General features: G+C 45.1%; 1 protein-coding gene across 1 annotated transcript in view; it reads right to left on the minus strand.

The window, feature by feature from the left end:
• Nucleotides 1–3,505: 3,505 nt before the first annotated feature.
• Nucleotides 3,506–19,663, minus strand: part of LOC118778899 (voltage-dependent L-type calcium channel subunit alpha-1D-like) — a 41,133-nt gene continuing 24,975 nt past the window's right edge. The window contains exons 24-45 of the mRNA XM_036530691.1: nucleotides 19,520–19,572; nucleotides 18,816–18,962; nucleotides 18,137–18,338; nucleotides 17,391–17,549; nucleotides 16,845–16,955; nucleotides 15,990–16,073; nucleotides 15,245–15,370; nucleotides 14,809–14,874; nucleotides 14,591–14,682; nucleotides 14,282–14,441; nucleotides 13,917–14,044; nucleotides 13,086–13,182; nucleotides 11,838–11,940; nucleotides 11,289–11,390; nucleotides 10,713–10,831; nucleotides 9,757–9,891; nucleotides 9,019–9,314; nucleotides 7,342–7,473; nucleotides 6,116–6,378; nucleotides 5,620–5,732; nucleotides 4,959–5,312; nucleotides 3,506–4,021 (exon numbers count right to left, since the gene is read on the minus strand). Coding sequence (XP_036386584.1) covers nucleotides 3,749–4,021; nucleotides 4,959–5,312; nucleotides 5,620–5,732; nucleotides 6,116–6,378; nucleotides 7,342–7,473; nucleotides 9,019–9,314; nucleotides 9,757–9,891; nucleotides 10,713–10,831; nucleotides 11,289–11,390; nucleotides 11,838–11,940; nucleotides 13,086–13,182; nucleotides 13,917–14,044; nucleotides 14,282–14,441; nucleotides 14,591–14,682; nucleotides 14,809–14,874; nucleotides 15,245–15,370; nucleotides 15,990–16,073; nucleotides 16,845–16,955; nucleotides 17,391–17,549; nucleotides 18,137–18,338; nucleotides 18,816–18,962; nucleotides 19,520–19,572 — 3,315 coding nt within the window. The 3' untranslated portion in view covers nucleotides 3,506–3,748. The remainder of the gene's footprint in view (nucleotides 4,022–4,958; nucleotides 5,313–5,619; nucleotides 5,733–6,115; nucleotides 6,379–7,341; nucleotides 7,474–9,018; nucleotides 9,315–9,756; nucleotides 9,892–10,712; nucleotides 10,832–11,288; nucleotides 11,391–11,837; nucleotides 11,941–13,085; nucleotides 13,183–13,916; nucleotides 14,045–14,281; nucleotides 14,442–14,590; nucleotides 14,683–14,808; nucleotides 14,875–15,244; nucleotides 15,371–15,989; nucleotides 16,074–16,844; nucleotides 16,956–17,390; nucleotides 17,550–18,136; nucleotides 18,339–18,815; nucleotides 18,963–19,519; nucleotides 19,573–19,663) is intronic.

The following is a 19,663-nucleotide window of genomic DNA, read 5'->3' on the forward strand; positions in this document are numbered from 1 at the left end:
CAGCTATAAGTGTCACAGTGTATTTGAGGGTGTGTGTCAGAGCTGATATTTGTGGACCCCTTCTCACAGATCAGCTTTGCCAAAAAATGTAAATGCACTGTAATAGTTTTTTTTGCCAGAATGTCAGAGAAGCTAGTGGTGATAATGGCAAGCTCTTGTAGATGCATGATGCTATTCTTTCCAGGTTGCCCTTAACATTTTTCTGTGACTAAATATTTTCTAAACATTTTAGTTCCTTTCTTAGTCTAAGCACTGTGTGGTGTCCAAGGCAGAATCTGATGATATTTCTACTATTTGTACTTGCAAGAACAACATGCACTGAGCTCCTAGTGAAAGCATCGGTGTGCAAGGTTGCTGCACATGTTTATGAAGACAAGTATATCTGATATATATACTGTGTATATTTTACATACATCAGGGGAAGGAAAACTAACCTCCCTCTGGCATCATTGTGATCAGTGAAAACAGGTTGTTTGTTCAGCTGACAACGACCAGCAGCCCACACAAGAGGAATAAAGCTTCATTCTGCCATCTTCATTTTCCTTGCATCAGTGCTCCTCCTGCCTGACTGCAAAGGCTGTCATGGTCAGGTGTGCCTAATGTGTAATTGGTGATTCCAAAAAGGGTTGCAAAAGGAAAGAAACTACACAAAAATTACACATATTCTTTGTACATATAATACATAAAATTACAGTGCATTCAGACAGTATTCAGACCCCTTCACTTTTTTCACATTTTATTATGTTACAGCCTTATGATAAAATCATTTAAATCCATTTTTTTGCCTCATGAATATACACTCAATGCCCCATAATGACAAAGTGAAAACAGCATTTTAGAAATTTTTGCAAATTTATTAAAAATAAAATTGAAAATTGAAAATTGAAATTCACATTGACACAAGTATTCAGACCCTTTGCTATGACATGATATGAAATTTAGCTCAGGTGCATCCCATTTCTCTTGATCATCTTTGAGATGTTTCTACACCTTGATTGGAGTCTACCTGTTGACAATACATATCAGACAATGCATATCAGAGCAAAAACCAAGCCATGAGATCGCAGGAACTGCCTGCAGAGCTCAGAGACAGGATTGTGTCGAGGCACAGATCTGGGGAAGGCTACAAAAATATTCTCCTCCATTGACGGTTCCCTCCATAATTCTTGAATGGAAGAAGTTTGGAACAACTAGGACTCTTCATAGAGCTGGCTGCCCGGCCAAACTGAGCAATCGGGGGAGAAGGGCCCTGGTAAGACAGGTGACCAAGAACCCGATGGTCGAAGGTGGACCTTCCAACAGGACAATGACCCTAAGCACACAGCCAAGACAATGCAGGAGTGACTTAGGGACATCTCTGTGAATGTCCTTGAGTGGCCCAGTCAGAGCCTGGACTTGAACCCAATTGAGCATCTCTGGAGAGACCTGAAAATGGCTGCCCACTGACGGTCCCCATCCAACCTGACAGAGCTTGAGAGGATCTGCAGAGAAGACTGGCAGAAAATCCGCAAATCCAGGTGTGTAAAGCTTCTCACATCATATCCAAGAAGACTCGAGCCTGTAATTGCTGCCAAAGGTGCTTCAACTAAGTACTGGGTTAGGGGTCTGAATACTTGTGTCAATGTGATATTTCAGTTTTTTATTTTTAATAAATTTGCAAAAATTTCTAAAATCCTGTTTTTGCTTTGTCTTCATGGGGTACTGAGTTTAGATTTATGAGGGAAAAAATTATTTTAAATGATTTTAGCATAAGGCTGAAACATAAAATGTGAAAACAAAAAAAAACTGAATGCACTATATGTATATATATATATATATATGTGTGTGTGTGTATGTATATTTATTCTATAATGCTAAAACCAAACCAAACCCACGATAACATCTTCAGGATTTATTTGTTTTATTACCATGGCATCTCCTGTTTTAATGTTTTTTTTTCTGTCTCAAATTTTCCAAATAATTTTCAAATCTGCATTAAAAGAGTTCCACCTGTCTCACACCTACAATATTCATTGATGGTTTATTTCTCTAAAACATGCATACAATATCCTGTGGCAGTACTATTGCAATGAATAACCACCCTTGTTTTTAGTATTAGTTAGAAGTTAAACATTAATCCAAAACAAAGTGACAAAATACAAGTGACAAACAGAAAGAAAAACTTCAGAATTTAATTCATTTACATAAAAGTGACCTGATTTCATCACAAAATATATTATTGGCATACACTGCATGGTATTCAGATATAACAGAATCCTTTCACTTCTTCATGTCATTTCAGGAAGAAAAATGACTAATCGATATGCAACAACATATTATCAACAGAATATTAGTAGTCAAAATAAGAAAACCGATTCTAACATTGGATAACACTTTGTGCGCTGGAACATTTCTCAGCAGACCATCGTTTCCAGTGTTTCCTCTTGGCATAAGACCAGTCTTCAGAGAGATCACATGCAAATGTGCACATTTGTAATACACTATAGCTCAAGCATATACTAAATATATTTATTTACATATGCTACTTAAGAAAATATACCTGAGTATAAAATTATCTTTCAAAATTCAGAGACGCTATTTCAGACACCCTGCTAACCATGCTCTGGAAATTTGACGCTAAAGGTGTCAAATGCCACAGAAGTCCCAGATTTGGTGCCACAGTGGAGGACACTGGAAAACAGTGCATTGCAGAACAGTGCAAGCGAAGTACAGTACGGAACAAGACAACGGTTCTGCATGTTATGGTATGGAAGAACGCTGCAATACCATACGTCATTTTACAGTGTAGATCACTATAGATTAGAGCAACATACTAAGAAACAAATCAGCACAGAGATTCAAAAACCAGTGCTGTGAGAAAAGCAAAAAAAGGTGCCATGCTGGATTTGTGTACTGTCAGGAAGCTTTATTGCTGTTTTATTCAACTGTAGCCAAAACAGGCAATGACACGCCATCAGTAAAAAGACTGTTAAAATAATCAAAAGGAGTATCCTCTGAGGTGCTGTACACCAGTGAGATCTGACACAAGTTTGCGTGATCTGGTTGAAAACAGCTGAGCGGTCTTTTTTGTGTTTTAAATGATGAGATCATTCACAATTCCACTTCAGTGGTGTTAAATCTTTCCTTACATTACATATCTCATTCCACTCCACCCATGCAGCCGCGCTGTCATTCATACTCATTGGAACCCTTTTGTTGCAGTAATAGATAACTTACCATGAAATAGGGCTACTCTGAATGCGGAATTGCAGTGAGACATACAAGAAGGGAGAAATTTTTGGGACATGTTAGCTTCAGAGAACGTAAATGTTCCTGGCAGCAATTAGCAACCTCCAACAGCCTTTGGTAATGGGGCCATGGAGCTAGCAAGCAGGATCGCCAACATGTTGACATTATCAGCATGTTTGCTAGTTTTGACAGAAAATCATACTGAGCTTAGTTTAGAGAGATTGACTTACTGGACTTGCTGAATGTTTCGTTTTTTTTTTTAATTCAGGCAATTTTGCATGACCTTTCAAGGACAGTGGGCTTTTTTACCACTTTCAATGACTGTCCCACATATTTCCAGGATGAAATTATTTTTCAAGGTCAGTGGGAACCCTGTTTACTGCTTTTCATTGTCCACCCCTTCATATTAAGCTGCGTACAGTATCCCCCCCTCCCCCAATCCGCAAAGTCTACAATGGTACATCCCTCTCTCTCAGCCAGCTGGTCCCCTGTCAGCACACCCCTGGTGGTTCCCTCCCTCTCAGAACGAGCTGACGCAGTTCATCTCGTCGGCCAGCTCATCCTCCAGGCGGCCCCTGATGGACTCCTCGTCGCTGTACAGGGGCGACACGTCGGCTCGGCCCAAGAAGTGCGACCCGTGGCCCCGCCTCCCCGCCCCGCGGCTCAGCAGGTCGCTGGCCGCGTTTTCCATCTCGTCGATGGTCATTTGGCAGGCATCGGCGATCTCCTGCTTGGCGAAGGCCACAAACTTGGGGTCCTTGGCGTAGAGACCCAGCCCCTCAGAGATCAGGACCTTGGGAGAAGGTGTATGGCAATACACTGAATTAACAACTAAAGATTAACTAAGTGAATGGAAAAAAAAACAGACACTGATGAAAAGGGCCTGTTGGGCTCTTTAATCAACATATTGTGGTTCTGCAGCCCACTTTCCTGCTTTGGCTCATGTGAATGTTATATAAGAAGGATGAGCTACACTATCCCGCAACACTTCCTAAGGATAACATCCGTAAGGAATGTAAAGAGGACAAGCATTGACAACAAAACTGGCAGAAGGCTCAGGTGTCATTTCCCATCCATTAACAGTATTGAAATTAAGAAGACTAAAAGGGGCACATAGGCTAAAACGGGCACATAGTTTTAGTGAACTCTGAACAAGAGCCTTCACCTGTATGTGTTTTACCAATGTGTTAATGGAGATAATCCTCATCTCAAGTGCCTTTCATTTCCATGTTCTGTCTTATAGAACAGATCTGTACTCCATGGATTAATTTCAAACAGGTTCATTGTCGTTGTAATTAACATTGTGTGGCTAATGGTATAAGAGCAGCCACTAGCTAACGAGTCACACCCGTGCTAATCAGCAGCCTTTAAAACAGGTGTGAGGGTGCTGTTAGGGTGGGAGGGTTTTTGAATGAGCAGCCTGCTATCGTTCAAGCAAGGCTGTTTTGTGGTGCATTTTAAAATAAATCATGTATTTTTAGAGCTGTTTGTCCTTCCGTGTCTTATTTGCGGTGCTTGCAACGTCACAAGTTTTCTTGTGCATTGGAGTATTAAAATGCAGAATGTATATGACTTTTGTGCAGCAGTGTAGTAAATGGTGTGAATGAAAGGAGTTACAGGTAAGTCAGGTAAGGGGCACTGTGTAATAGTCTCGGCATTTAAGTACCAGGCAAACAGGAGGGGTACTGTCAGCAAAAGCCCTGTAGGGTCAAGCACAGGAGGCCACTCACCGACTCCACCAGGCTGTCAGCGCTGCCCTTGCCCACATACTGGTGCGTGAGCTGGGGCGGCACCCTCAGGTTGGTGTATGTTCTGCTGTAGGCCGGGGCCACCCCGTGCCCCAGGGTGCCTGAGTCCCAGCCGGGCCGCACCGCCGCGGGGAGGCTGGCGCTGCCGTTGGCGTCGGCCCACGCGCCCATGCCCCCCGCCACCTCACCCGCCCTCCCCTCCCCTTCCACCAGGATGAGGGGGGCGTACAGCAGGCGGCCCCGGCGGGGGTTGGAGTTGGAGTTGGAGTTGGCCCATGAGTTGGAGGAGTCTATCGACGAGACGCTGCCGCGGCGAGGGTCGTATCCGCCATACACCTTGAGGAGGTGGCGGGAGAGGGGAGCAAGGAAGGAGAGATATGGAACCTTGTACCATGTCAAATAAATACAGTCAGATTTCCTTATGGTAAATAGTGTCTTCAACACCGTTCCCTGCTGCCACCGCACAACTTTTTCTGTCTTTCGAGATGGTCCATTTTAGAACTACATCCGTCACGTTGCTTTGCTATTTCTACCCTGCTGGGCTGGGCATACACCAGTGCTCTCCCCGGGCCTGCCCATGTACTCAACCTGCAACTGTGTGGGAGACATGTCAGTCAGCAGCCTATCAGGGAGCACTTATTACCTGTGTGTGCATTTGTGTGGGCGGGGCCGCCTGATGGTAGGTGCCAGGAATGGGGATGTCCTCGTTGCTGCCCTGCCTCCCCAGACACTGGATGTTAAAGGTAGGCTTGTGCCCTGAAAACAAGCGAAGGGGAGAAAATGGAGAGAAAGAGAGAGAGAGAGTGAGAGAGAGAGACAGAAAGAGAGAGAGAGACAAAAAGAGAGGAGAGTGTTGGGATGAGAGGAGGGTGTATGGAAAACAGAGAGAGGAATGTGAAGAAAGAAGTGAATAGAGAAGAGTGGTGAAGACACACAGATTTGTGGAGAGGTCAGAGATAGAGCAATGGTGAATGATTCAGAGCAAAAATAGAAGGAAACAGCAACAAAATGGTAAAAAACTGAAAACGCATATAGCTGCGGTGAAGGCAATGCCAGTAAAAAGAGCAGACAAAGACAGAGATGCTCTTATGATGAATCTAATGTGAGGAAGCAGGGCAAATGTGACAACTGATCCTTACCGGTGGGCGTGGCTGGAAGCAAGCGTCGCCGGGGAGGCCGCAGAGGATCGCCGTTGCCGATGTGGTTGCCGATGTGATTGCCGATGTGATTGCCGATGTGATTGCCAATGTGGTTGCCAGTGTGGTTGCCATAGAGGTTGCCGTTGTGGTTGCCATAGTGGTTGCCATAGTGGTTGCCGTAGTGCGTGGGGGCGGGGGGCTGTGTGTCGTACGTTTGCTCACGTTGTCCAGGGTACATGGGCGGTGCCTCTGGGAACCAAGCCCTAAGAGAAGCGGTTAGAAATGGGTACTCTTAGAGGAGCAGGGCACACCAAAAAACACACACTCTAAAATGCATGGCCCCTCCCCATGGAAGACCCCTCCCCACCCAGTATAAATATAATAATTTCAATGAAATGTGTAATGTAATCAAATTATGCTCAACTGTATGAACTTGATCTCTCTTCTTAAGATAGCCAGTTCTGATATGCATATTCAGCTCACAAACGAAAGCAATGAGCATCATTTGTGAGCTGAATATGCACATATAAATATTGCGCTCCATGAGCTTGAAGTTTCTGCTAAATGACAGACTTTGCTGTTCTGTGTCTTTGTGTCCTGTCTTTTATGTTATTTATATTTGTATATTTACAATTATTTTCATTTGGCTTGGCAGGTACCCCTCTCCAGGGCAGCTCTTAAGACTTTATCCATTCAACTTGCTGAATTGATGATGAAGCCGATCTTATAGGTAGCAGAACAGTGTCCCGGCTGGGATTTCAGAGTACTGCTTCTAGGCATGTCTCCCTAATTGTTATTTGCCAGATTGCTTTGCAATATGTGACAGGTGGTTGGTGAAAGTAGGATTGGATTCAAAGAGATCAGAAGCTGTCAGCATTCAAACTATGAAAGTATTGACATCTGAACCCCCAACCAACCTGTGTGTTGTTTCATCAATGAACATACATTATATTGACTAGATTAAATGACTGATATAAGATTTATATAAGACAATAAAGTGAAAACTAGATTAGTTCCTAGGTTGAATGTGACAAACTTAATAGCAACATTTTCTCAATGCATATGTATATATAATAATTTGGGGGGCATTTTATAATATTGTATTTCCTAACAGTACTACGAGATGACCATTTACAAAATGAATTTTTGATGGGGATGAAAACATTCAGTGCACAGAGGTTCAGCATTATAATGTGAAACACTTATAAAAACAGTGGATGCTCTACCTTTCTCGTGACGCGGTGCTCTCATTATCCTCCTCCCCGTAGTACTCTTGCTCTCCGGTGTAGTTTTCTTCCGGTACCTCCATCACGTCCTCCCGGCGAGGGGGAGGTGGAAACCCATGGCTGTATCCTTCCCTGGGGAACATGAACAGAGGGGACGAGAGAGGAACGGACAGATGGAAACAGAGACAATGGCGGTGCAGTTAATGGAAGTCAGAAGTGATGGGAATATTGCTGTAATGGGTGGTAGAGATATTGAGAACAAAGTCAGTGGTAATGGCAGGCAGAGGTATTATGAACATAATCAAGTAATGGGGACATTATCAGAAGTAATGGGTAACAGTTAAAGGAATCAGATGTAATGGGAGTCAGAGGTAATCAGGACATAATCAGAGGTAGTGGGTGTCAGAGGTAATGGGAAAACAATCAGGTAACAAGCATCAGAGGTAATGGGAACATAGAGGGAAAGAGATACTGTAAGTGAAACATAAAAAGATGTAATGGGTAACAGATGTAAAGGAAACATAATCCGATGTAATGGGTAACAGGTAATGGGCACAAAAATAAAAAGCAATATGTAAATAGAACATACACAAAGAAGGCGGTACAAAGGGAATGAAAAAGGGGGGAGTAGAATGTGTCAGTTTGATTTTGGAACAATTCAAAGGATGGATTTGTTCATTTCCACACTAACACAGAGTACTGAGAGTGTGAAGGTGTTTTGTGTGCACACAAGAATCATCCCTTAAGTAAGAATAACCAAATGCTGCCTTATTATGCATTTGTAATTGAAATTACAGGCCAAATTATCAGATAAAAGAGTATTGTACAAACATCTATACATGTAAAAGTGCAAAAGTATACTGTCACACAAATAAGACATCATTACCCTTGATGTATCCAATTATTTGGTTGTTGTAAACGGAAAGACTGAGCACTGCTTCCAAACTCTGCCAATACATTTTTCAGAAAGCTGATCAAGGCTATGGTAAACATGTCTCCTCATGTAAAGAGGTGTTCATATCAGTTCATATCAGTGACTTCAGCTCCACATACCTTTGATGGTGGCTTGGGAGCACAGAACTTACTCATTTTGTATTCTTTATTCTTTTCCAACTTTTGAACTTTGGGATCACCAGTTGTACAACAGGCTTGACACACCACAACAGCCTCTACACTTGCACAAGTGTGCTGAAGCATGACAAATGCAAAAACCTGTACAAGTCCCGCCGTGCACTATAGTGAAGCCAACAGTGAACAGCCAACAGGTGAATTTCTGTTGACATCATCTGAATAACTTGCAGACTTCTAAGGTATCACTAGAGGGTGCTAATGAGCAGCAGGACAAGGGGACCTTGGTAGACATAACCCCGCCCTACTCCCAACACAGAAAAGCCAACTGTGACTAAAAGGGACATTGTCAGTTAACTGTCAGTTAATGGTGCAGCACAGCTTCAGATTTTCAAAGTTTTGGGTCAAGCTCCTTTACTGGCTGAGCCAACCAGGAGCTTTGGATGCAGAACATTTGAATCTTGCCATCATATGAACAGCATGGCAGAGCACAATGGAAAAAGTAAATAAATGCATTTCAGCTCAGTGCAGCTCTTGTCCTGTCTGTCAGACCCTCCTCTTTTTGAGACAAGCTGTCATGAAAGCGGCCCAAGACTCTACTGGTCTTACCTGTTAGCGGCTGGCTTAGGCTGCTGGTTCACAACCCCTCTCTCGACCACGGGAGGAATATACTGAGAGTGGTCCTCCTCCACCTCTACAGGCTCCTCCTCCTGCTCCATCATCACCTCTCCATTTGGTGTTTTTAGCGGAACGTCCACAGTGACGGGTGTGGGAGTCATGCTTGCGTTGGAGACCATCTCTGCCTCTTCTTCCTCAGGGGGTGGCAGAGGGGTGCTTGTGGGTAATGGAGTTCCAGGATCAAGCTTGTCGGGACTGACAGTGTTACCTCTGAAAACACTCTCACTCTGTAGGGAGAGAGGGGGAGAGAGAGACAGTTATTACAGAACACAGTAATATCAAACTCATTGTGTATGTGCCCATGACAGAACACTTTGCATGGTGCAACAGAGGGAAGAGACTACAAGAAACTGTCCAATTATAAAAACTGAATCCAATTATAATAACTAGGTGCTCTCAGAGATAGGTGCAAATAAAATTGCACACAAAAAGATATGCCTGACTGAGGTCACGCTGGAAATAAAACAATATTTTGAGAGAAAGAGACATGCTGAATATATCAAAAGATGGCTTAATTGTGACAGAGAGAGAGAGAGAGAGAGAGAGAGAGAGAGAGAGAGAGAGAGAGAGAGAGAGAGAGAAAGAGAGAGAGAACACCAGCAAAAGGAGAAGAAAGACAAAGAGGGGTGGGCCGAGGGGTGTGGTCTGACGGGACACTGCCTTCGCGACCTTGTAGAAAGCCTCGTCCTCGTCGGCCTCTTCCTCCAGGTCCAGCGCCACCTCCTCCTCAGCCTCCTCCTCCAGGTCGCAGGACATAGCCAGCCGCATCTCCGGCCCCAGGTCCTGCAGAGTGCGTAGGCCGGCCTGACGGACACCAAGCACAGGTTGTTACATGTCGTTTATGAACGAGACGCCGACAAAGGACGTTCTGCTGCTAACAGTCGTTTGACAGTGGAGCACACAGATACAGACAGGCATATTATTCTCACACACACAGCACCTCACGCTGTGACAGACAGAAGGGAAAATTACAGTATTTGGAGGAATGCTAGTGTAGGGGCCCACATATTCTCAAAGACACAAAGCATGGAAAGGGCATCAGACAAGTTCCTGTGAGTAAACCCAGGCTGGCTGTGTAACATACCATCATAAATCACAAGGCCCTCCAGCAAGGCCCCTGTCAATGGCACCAGGGTGTTCTCCCTGACATCCACACTACCATCATTTTAAAACGCATGCATTTACACTCAGAAATTAGCCACAGCACAACACGTTCAGGCCGACCCTGGTCAGGTTCACTGTGCTGATGTGTCTCGCTTTTAATGCATCTTTTTTTCTTTCTCAGATATCTGATATGAAGGATTTCCAGGGTACACTGAAGCACAGCCAGATAGGGATAAGAAGTGGTGTTATCAGTTGATTTTCAAATTCCAACAAAAAAGTGCCTCTCACCCTCTCACGAGTAGAAGTCTATGCATCAATTTAAAAAAAGCAATCTGGATTGTCATGAACACATCACACTAAAACGTGGTCCACACTGTCACGAAAACATTACATTGGATAGCTGTCTGCACTGTCAAGAAAACGTTACTTTACAAAGCAGCCTGTGGTTGTGCATCACTCTCAGACCAGCGCATAGGTGTGCTTCGCTCATACACTGTGACATCAAGGTCAGAGCCACACACCTCCAGAGCAGACGACTTGTTCTTGTTTTTCTTGTTGGCCTTCTTCCTCTTGCGGAACTTCCGGAAGTAATCCTGGATGAGGAAGCTGGCGTACACCTTGCCAACCGTGGCCAGCTCCTCTGTGCGAAGAGAGAGGGGGGTGAGCGAAATTACAAAAAACCACACAAGGGACAAGGAGCAGAAATGGACTATTCAGAGGCACAAGGCAGAGGGACAGAGGAAAGCCAGAATGAGAGAAATGAAGGAAAAAAAAACATGGGGGGTCATGTGTCTGGTGCAGGCAAGCTAAAGGCTAATGTGGCCATTCACCCCGCAGAAGAATGAGTGTTCGCTTGTTCAGTAACCTCTACTGGAGGGCCCGCCCAGGCCCAGTGCCAGGAATGAATGCAGAGGGGTGAAATTGCAATCCACTGCGGGGAGGGGGGCACAAAAAAGTCATAAATACTATGTAGACATCAGGATATAAGGAGATAACTGGGGGTGCACTGAGGTCCATCTGAGGCACCCTGAACGTGCTGGGCCTGGGCCCGCCTCTCTGCTCCCCGTACTCCCTCCAATGTGCAGTGTGCCTCTTACCCTCACGGGGGGGGATGATATCGTCCAGGATCTTGGCCTTGGTTCGCTTCCAGACTTTCTTGATGATGAGACGCAACTCCTCGTTCTCCTGCTCTATCGGACCTGCAGGGGGAGACAGAACACACGCCAAACCAAGCCATTAGAGAGTGTGTCGGCTGTACGCAAACATCACATTTAGCTCAACTTAACATCAAATTTAGTATGCGCTCTATACTGTGGTTCACTGCGTTTCAACACACAGTACAATCTACACCGATATGAACTTGCACACTTTTGTCCACATCACTGTGAGGTATGTGCTCTGTAAAAGCAGATCGCCGGACCTATTTATGTTAATTTCTCCACTTATGCGTCATGTAGAGCGAAACATAGAAACACAACAAGCGCCCGGTGCAGTGCACGCAATGGCTGTGGTCCCTCGACGGGCTTTTGGATTGCATGTGATATATCTAACGTAACCGCTGTGTCCGACTGCGGCAGCAACGAGCACGGCTTCAGCACAGAGCAGGGATCAGTGATGCCGCGTCCCAGTTTCAGAGGAAGACCGACCTTCTGTTTTAATCTTCAGGGCAGTTCTGACCAACGCGAACAGAGTGGCGTTGAAGGTCACCGTGCCATCGCTCTTCAGAGGCATGTTCATAGCCACCAGTCTCTGATGGTGAGGGAGGGAGGGTGGCAGAGGCGGAGACAGGGGAAGGGGTTCGTAATTGGATTGGGAGACAGGGGACACATCTCCAGTGAGAAAATTGTGTCAGTCGGTAGTAGCGGCACACTACAAGAGCGCTTTATCACTAAGAACACTATCAACCCCGTCATTTACAGTATATGTCAGGTTCACTGGGGCATTGACTAACAAATGAGGGAGGTGGACAATATACATGTATTATTTGGTGTTCTTTAAGTGTAGTATTGCAATGTGTTTTGGATTCTGTGATCTAGTGACTGTGATGTATGGTACTGTGTGCACTTTTCCTTAGTTTGTAGGCTGTCTAGTCAGGCTAGCACAACTTAACTTGTGGTAGGGCTTGAATAGTGTTATGCTCACACTCACTGGTCTGGGAGTGTTGTTAGCCTGGTCTGACACTGTTGCTCATCCAATTTGAATACATACACTTCTGTTCTTTTAGATGGAAGTCGCTCTGGATAAGAGCATCTGCTAAGTGAATGTCATGTAATGTAATGTAAATGTACAGTATCCTTGCTTAAAACCAATTTTTACTTTGTTTTCTTAACAAGCAAGCTGATTAAACTCAGGAACACGTATACAGTGCCTATTCCTTTTGATGTGTCTACCTCTGTAAAAGAATTATGTGTACTTCACATTATGTCACTTCATTTTGAGAGAAAACAAATTGGTTGAGTTAAAAAAATGTTCCCCAACTTAGTCAAACCTATTTAGTCGAGCCCAATCGCCATCTTGTAATCAACAGTATGAACATTCAAGGTACTGTAATGCTATGTAATTAGAAACACCTGAGTTAAAAAACAACTCCTGTAAATTAAGAAAAAAGTCAGAAACAGCTTCAGGACAGTTATCAGTTTAAAGGTAGGTGCCTCCCTCATCTCCTGCTCAGGGCCCCACCACTGGTTGTTGTATTGGCATAGATGAAACTAACTGTGTTTTTCCTTGCGTTTTTTAATGCTGAGCACCGTGGATGTTGTGGGGTGAAAAATCCCTCTGGGGAAGGGCAGTGGGAGTGTCGCGGTGAGGTCACAGTGGTGAGACAGCACCGGTGCAGTGGGGGGGTCAGCACATTTGGATGCACTGAGAGTGCCGGCACGTGCGTGGGGCCCTACCCTGCAGGCGACCCGGTGGGGACACCGGTGGCCGAAGCCCAGCGGAGGCTGGATTCTGCGCAGCAGGGCCACCACCTCCAGGTGCTTGATGCGGCCGCTGCAAGACAACCAGACCGTTACGGCACGACTCACTAAAGGCACATAGACAGAAACCACACCACTGTACACAATACACAATACGGCATCATTCACTTAACACACAAAGAGAGGAACCATATCATTGCAACAATTCTGCAGAGTACACCAACGACACAGAAATAACCAATGATAGAGAAAAGACAATACTGTACACAATACTGCACAATATGGCATGATGCACCAATGGCATAAAGAGAGAAATCACACCACACCACTTTACACAATGTGAAATCCTAAACTAATGACATTAATGAGAATGTGTACCCCTGTACAGAATACTGCACTGTACACCAGCAGCACAAATAGAGAAACCACATTGCTGTACACAATACTCTACACCAATGACAAAGAGAAACCATATGACTTTGCACTACACTACATAATATGGTATGATGCAGCAACAATACAAAGAGAAACTAAACTCCTACTCACAATAATAGACAGTACACCAACAACAAAGACAGACGCCACACTAATGTATAAAATACTGGACAGTACACAAAAAGAGACATCACAATAATGTACACAACACTGTAGTGCACCACTGTACTATACATGGTACATTGGCTGAATTTTAGAGAGAAACCATACCACTGTACAAAACGTGCACCCTAAACTAAATTTACAGTTCATTTTTTAAAAAATTATGCCACAGTTGCTAAACACCGAGAGAGGAACAGAATAATGCCTCACCTGGCCTCGGGGTCATATTCTGACCAGACCCTTTTGAACTCATCCAAGTGATGGAGGCCGAGGATGGACCAATCGCGTGTCAGGTAATCAAAGTTGTCCATGATGACAGCCACAAACAGGTTAATAATCTGAGCGAGATAGCAGAGAGGAGGGGGAGGAATGTCGAGTAAAGCCAGGGCTATGAGAGAGACACGGCAACTCAGATGAGGTAACAGACCTCGACCTTCAATAGCAGAACAAGCAGAAAACATTTCAGGAGCTGTGGTCCTTAGCCTTCCTTTCCTAACAGCAGCTTCCTACTCAAAGCCTGCTCTGTCCCTCACCCGCACCCTCTCCTTCCCTCCCTCTCTATGGCACTCTCTCACCAGAAAAGCACAGAGCATGAAGAAGCTGATGAAGTAGACGATGGCGAAGTTGCTCCCGCAGGAGTACTCCTCTCCGGGCTCGTAGTCCGCCTCCGGGTCACACAGCTTTCCCGGCAGGCTGGCCAGCATGATCTCCTGCCACGCCTCTCCCGTGGCACACCTGAATTGGAAGCCCAATGGGGTGCGGGGGGTAAGACTGGGGGTGAGGTCTGTATCAGATCAGATTCGAATGCTGCTGCGATTGGGTTGTGCGAAGCGAGGGTGTGTGGCGACTGTCTGTTGATAAACGTCCTTTCTTTGTCGCCTCACCTGAATAGCAGGAGGACAGCCTGGGGGAAGGTCTGGAAATTGTTGTTTCTGTTTATATCCGTGTTGTCCTGCATGGCGATCTTCCCAAAGGTCTAGACAGAGCGAGAGGAATGGGACAAGACACCTGAGCGTAGGCTGTGACTGGAGGATCCTGAGATGGCTAACCTGGTGCGAATCATACTGGCATCAGAGGGAGAAAAATGCGAGGAGAGACCCACCTGCATGCCAATGACGGCGTAAATGAAGAAGATCATGGCAATGAGGAGCGCTACGTATGGCAGAGCCTGAGAGATGGGGAGGGAGGAAGAGGACGAGAGAGAAGAAGGTCATGGGTGAGGGAGAGAAGACTTTATTTCATGAGGTGACAATACTGAATATGATCAACAAGCAAATGGATAAAGACTGATACACATGTCCTTCACAGTTCATACCACTATCAACAGTGGTCTCTATACATATACTGTATATAAGCTGCAATATAATTACGTTGCTGATATAATACAGTCATACAATCCACAATTAAACAATCAACAGAGCATGAAGGAAGCAAAGTGCATTGTGATATAGCTTTTCCACTCTGAATCCTCCTGTGAGGTGCCTCAGCAGACAAGGCCAACTGTGCAAATGAACAGCAGTCCACTCCTCCAGACGCACCTGGAGGGATTTGACAAAAGTCCACAGGAGTGTGCGGATGCCCTCCCCTTTGTTGAGCAGCTTGACCAATCTCATGACACGGAACAACCGGAAGAATGTGATGGACACTCGCGAGCTTTCTTCTCCCTGAGAGAAAGAGAGATAGATAGAAAGAGAGAGGGAGAAGCAAAGAGAGCTACGGACATTGCCATGTTGCGAAAATGAAAACATTGAAACAATGTTTGATGAGAGAAAAAGGGGTGATAATGGGATGGGGGGTAACAGCTATCTATCCCCATTATGGCGTATCGCAGGGGTCTTCTTTTGCAGTACCTCTCCTGCGTGTCCTCCAGTCTGAGAAGGCGATGTTGGAGACAATGATGTCACAGTGAGGCATGGACAGAGAAAACAGTAATGCATGAATTCCAGTGTGATACCAGCAATAAAGCCTGGCCATTTATTTCTGAATGAATATACGCATTAGGAGTCATTCAGTGTTAGAACTAAATATCAAATAACATTAAACAGATACTGTAACCGATATTACCTGTGTTTTGGTAAGTCTCAGTGTTTACAATGAAAAATGATCTTTTCACTACTTGAGGTGCAGGAATTGCACAATTGCAAGGGCATTGCACTACAGACACTGGCATTAGAGACAACTCGTACTTTGAGCATATTTGGGACAACGGCCTGTTTTAGCTAGGGATAAAAGGTCTCTTTAGTAACAATCATGTTAGCACCAACGCTGAGGTGGCGGACTTACGCTGAACTCTGTCACCACGATGTCCACCACACTGCCCACCACGATCAGAGCATCAAACGAGTTCCAGGCGTCCATGAAGTAGTGCTGTGGAGACAGGGAGGGTTTGGCTGATCAGCGCCATGTCAGGGCAAGAGGCTGCAGGACACATGCGCAGCCTCCAAGCCTTTAAAACAGGGCTTTCAGGGGACAGCATGGCGTACATTTCACAGTATTATAGACAGATGTTAATATTCACTGCAGAAATTTGATTGGCTAGGAGGCTCTTTAAAGGCCCCTTTAAACATTAGTATAGACCAGTATAAACCATATTTGGAAAAACTCGAAATGTGATTGGATGATGGTGCTGGTGGTTTTTGTAAGGAACCTTGCTTCCCTCTTTAATCTTGTATCTGATGCGAAAATGGTCATTGAGCAGTTTAACATGAAATTTGCATATTTAACTGGTGACTGATAAATTTCTTAAAAATTCTAACCAGCTTTGACTTTTCACAGGCAATCACTCAAATTCAAATCAGAGCTTTACCAAGTGCCCAATCACATGTTCCATGCTGTTCTGGATGACAGGAAATGCAGGTAAGCTATGTTGTCCATCCTGCATTCTGCAGGTCAGGGCCTATCCCCAGTGGAGCTGCAGTCCAGGTTGCTGTTATCAAGTGCATGAAGTTCAAGGGCAACAGCTACAGTGGTTTCCACATATAGTAACAAAATGACTTTAAATCCTGCAGTTAATATAGGACATATCTCCATATAGGAGCATGAAATATTAATGGCAGGAAAAGAGAGGAGAGAGAGAGACACAGAGAGAGAGACAGAGAGAGAGAGAGAGAGGGCTCCGTCCCCTGTGTGGAGTCTTACCCTGGGTCTGAGCGCCAGGAGCTTGAGTACCATCTCCACGGTGAAAAGCCCAGTGAAGACCATGTTGAGAGTGTCCATGACAAAGCTGAAGAGCTTTGACTGTTCATAGTGCTGAGGAACACAAGCACAGACTGTAAGGTCACTGATGTACTGTCATGTCACTGAAGCTCCTGCTATTTCTGCATTTTGTGTTTTTCTTTTGCACGTTTGTGAGCTGTGTACTCTGCAGGGCCATGATGTACTGTGGCACTGCTTGTAATAAGACGACCGCAGGATCACTTCCCAACGTGGGGGCCCTGCTGCTGTAACCTTATACTGCAAGTGCTCTGACCTGAACTGCTTCAGATGTCCAGATGTACAAATGGATGATATGCTGAATGGAAATCATGTAAGTTGTGCTGGGTGATGTTGTACACCACTCAGACTAACGATACTGTGTGTGTGTGTCTGTGTGTGTGTGTGTGTGTGTGTGTGTGTGTGTGTGTGTGTGTGTGTGTGTGTGTGTGTGTGCGCATGCGCGGTGAAGAATGCATAGCTGTGCAGTACCTGTACAGCCAGCGTGACCGTGTTGAGGAGGATCAGGACAAACATGATGTACTCAAACGTCGTGGAGTTCACGATGGACCAGAACTTAAACTGCATGGGATTCTTCGGGATGTAGAGTTTCAGTGGCTGGGCCTTCAGTGCATAATACACACATCTCCTCTGAGTGAGAGGGAAGAGAGAGAGAATAATTATACATATATTTATGCACAGGTGGACAGAGATATATGGATATGCATATACTGTGTATGTGTGTGTAATGTATTATGCTTACCTCACAAAGTATATGTATGTAAAATGTAACTGTTACAAGCTGTGCTGTTGTATTTATAGTTTCATTTTATACTGTATGCAAATGCTCTGGCCAACAGTGCTTTGGTATGCCCTACCAATAAAGCAGATTTGAATTCAATTGAACAGAGAGGTCAGTATGCACAGAACACCGGCTAAAGCATGCACATCAATGGCAGCTCATTCTGCTAATGAAGATGAGCATTGCCTTTAATCCTACTGTATGTCATTGACATTAATCTGACCATCTTTGAGATTTTCCCTGAAATATATATATTTTTCCCAGCTACCTTTCACCTATTTGCTCCAAGGGTCTGTAAGTGACCACCTCTCTGATCAGACAGCGCGCCACGCTGTTCATTCTGCCACTGCTGCAGCTATTTCTGTCTCTGTGTCCTCTGGCACAGCATGCTGAATCCAGTAATAGAGGCCTCTCTGTTAAAGAGCTGCGGACTCACCTGGTTCTTGTCCAGCTCGCAGTTCTTGTACTCCTGCTCTCCCTGCTCGCGGAAGGTGATGATGACAAAACCCACGAAGATGTTCATCATGAAGAAGGCGATGACAATGATGTAGATGATGAAGAAGATGGAGATCTCCACGCGGTAGTTGTAGATGGGGCCCTCATTCTCGGCGTTGGCGTCGATCGCCTTGTACAGAAGCCTGAGAGAGAGAGGGAGGGAGGGAGGGAGGGGGAGAGAGGGGATGAGAGAGCTGACAGTCCTGCTAGCAGTGGGGCCTACAGCCCCGTTAGGCATCCGGACACGTCACAGAGGGACACACAGTGAGCACCCACTCAAGTGCGAGACAGAGGAACAGAGGAATAAGATGCTGGGTGATGCCAGCCAACCTGGTGTCCAAAAGGAACACACTATTACACAATTGTGCAATCAGTGCAAGGCAACAAAGCAATCCCTTCCACGCTGCACTGTAACTCACTTAACAAATGTTACTGCATGGTAACACATGTCACAAATCTATTATACAATCAGTCATTGATGTACACAAACTATTGAACAGTGGGAAAAAAACTACCCAATTTACTAGGCAGGGGTCACGTAGCCCCCCCCCCACCCCCCCCGTCCCAATCTGCCCATTCCGTCAGTCATGTGAAACGGCATTTTTAAGGGAGACACTCACACTGGCCAGCCCTCGAACGTGGATACAGTGAAGAGCGCCATCATGCCCATCAGCACGTTATCGAAGTTGAAATCGCTGTTGTACCACACCCTCTCCTTCATCATGGGGTGAGCCACGTCCCCGTCCTTGTACACGACAAACATCCCCCTGAGACAAGCAAGCACACAGATCCGTAGTGACAGTGAATGGTGTTGTGTTGACAAGCATTGATATTGTATTGGGAAGTTAGTTTTCGCCGGCAGGTTCTCTCTGAGTAATCCATTTCTTGTTTGGATTACTCAGATGCCTTTTACTCTGTGGGCCAATAGTAACAAGACAAAAGGAGAGGACCTGCGCTGCCATGACAACTGGAATACATCATTGCACTGGAATGAAGATGGTCAAAATGTCTCAGAAATGTGTTTGTGTTACTTGTTCACTCTGAAACCTAAAAAGAGCTTATATTTTCTTAAATATAGCAGGACTTCAGGTGCTTTCCTTTTGGACTTCTTAACAAATCTGTTTAGGGCATGTGCACCTTAGAAAGAATTAAATAAACCACTCAGGACTGGGCGCTTCCTGCTCAATGGACACTGGCAAATACAACAGTGACAGACTAAGCAGCTTACAGACAATCAGCTTGAGTGCACTCAAAGTGACAGGAGGAGAGGGAGAAGGAAAAGAGGAGACGCAAGGGTGGGGCAGAGGGGGCCCGACTGACTCACTTGCACTCCTCTGGTGTGTGCTTTGCTTCATCAGTGCATCTGAAAAATTTACCCTGAGACACAAAGAGCTTGTCAATCAAAAATGACCTGCGCAGCAAGGACGACATTTCTGGCAAAGCTCATTAATCAGACACTGAGACAGTG

The sequence above is a fragment of the Megalops cyprinoides genome, chromosome 6 (genome assembly GCF_013368585.1).
Source record: "Megalops cyprinoides isolate fMegCyp1 chromosome 6, fMegCyp1.pri, whole genome shotgun sequence".
NCBI classification, from domain to species: domain Eukaryota; kingdom Metazoa; phylum Chordata; class Actinopteri; order Elopiformes; family Megalopidae; genus Megalops; species Megalops cyprinoides.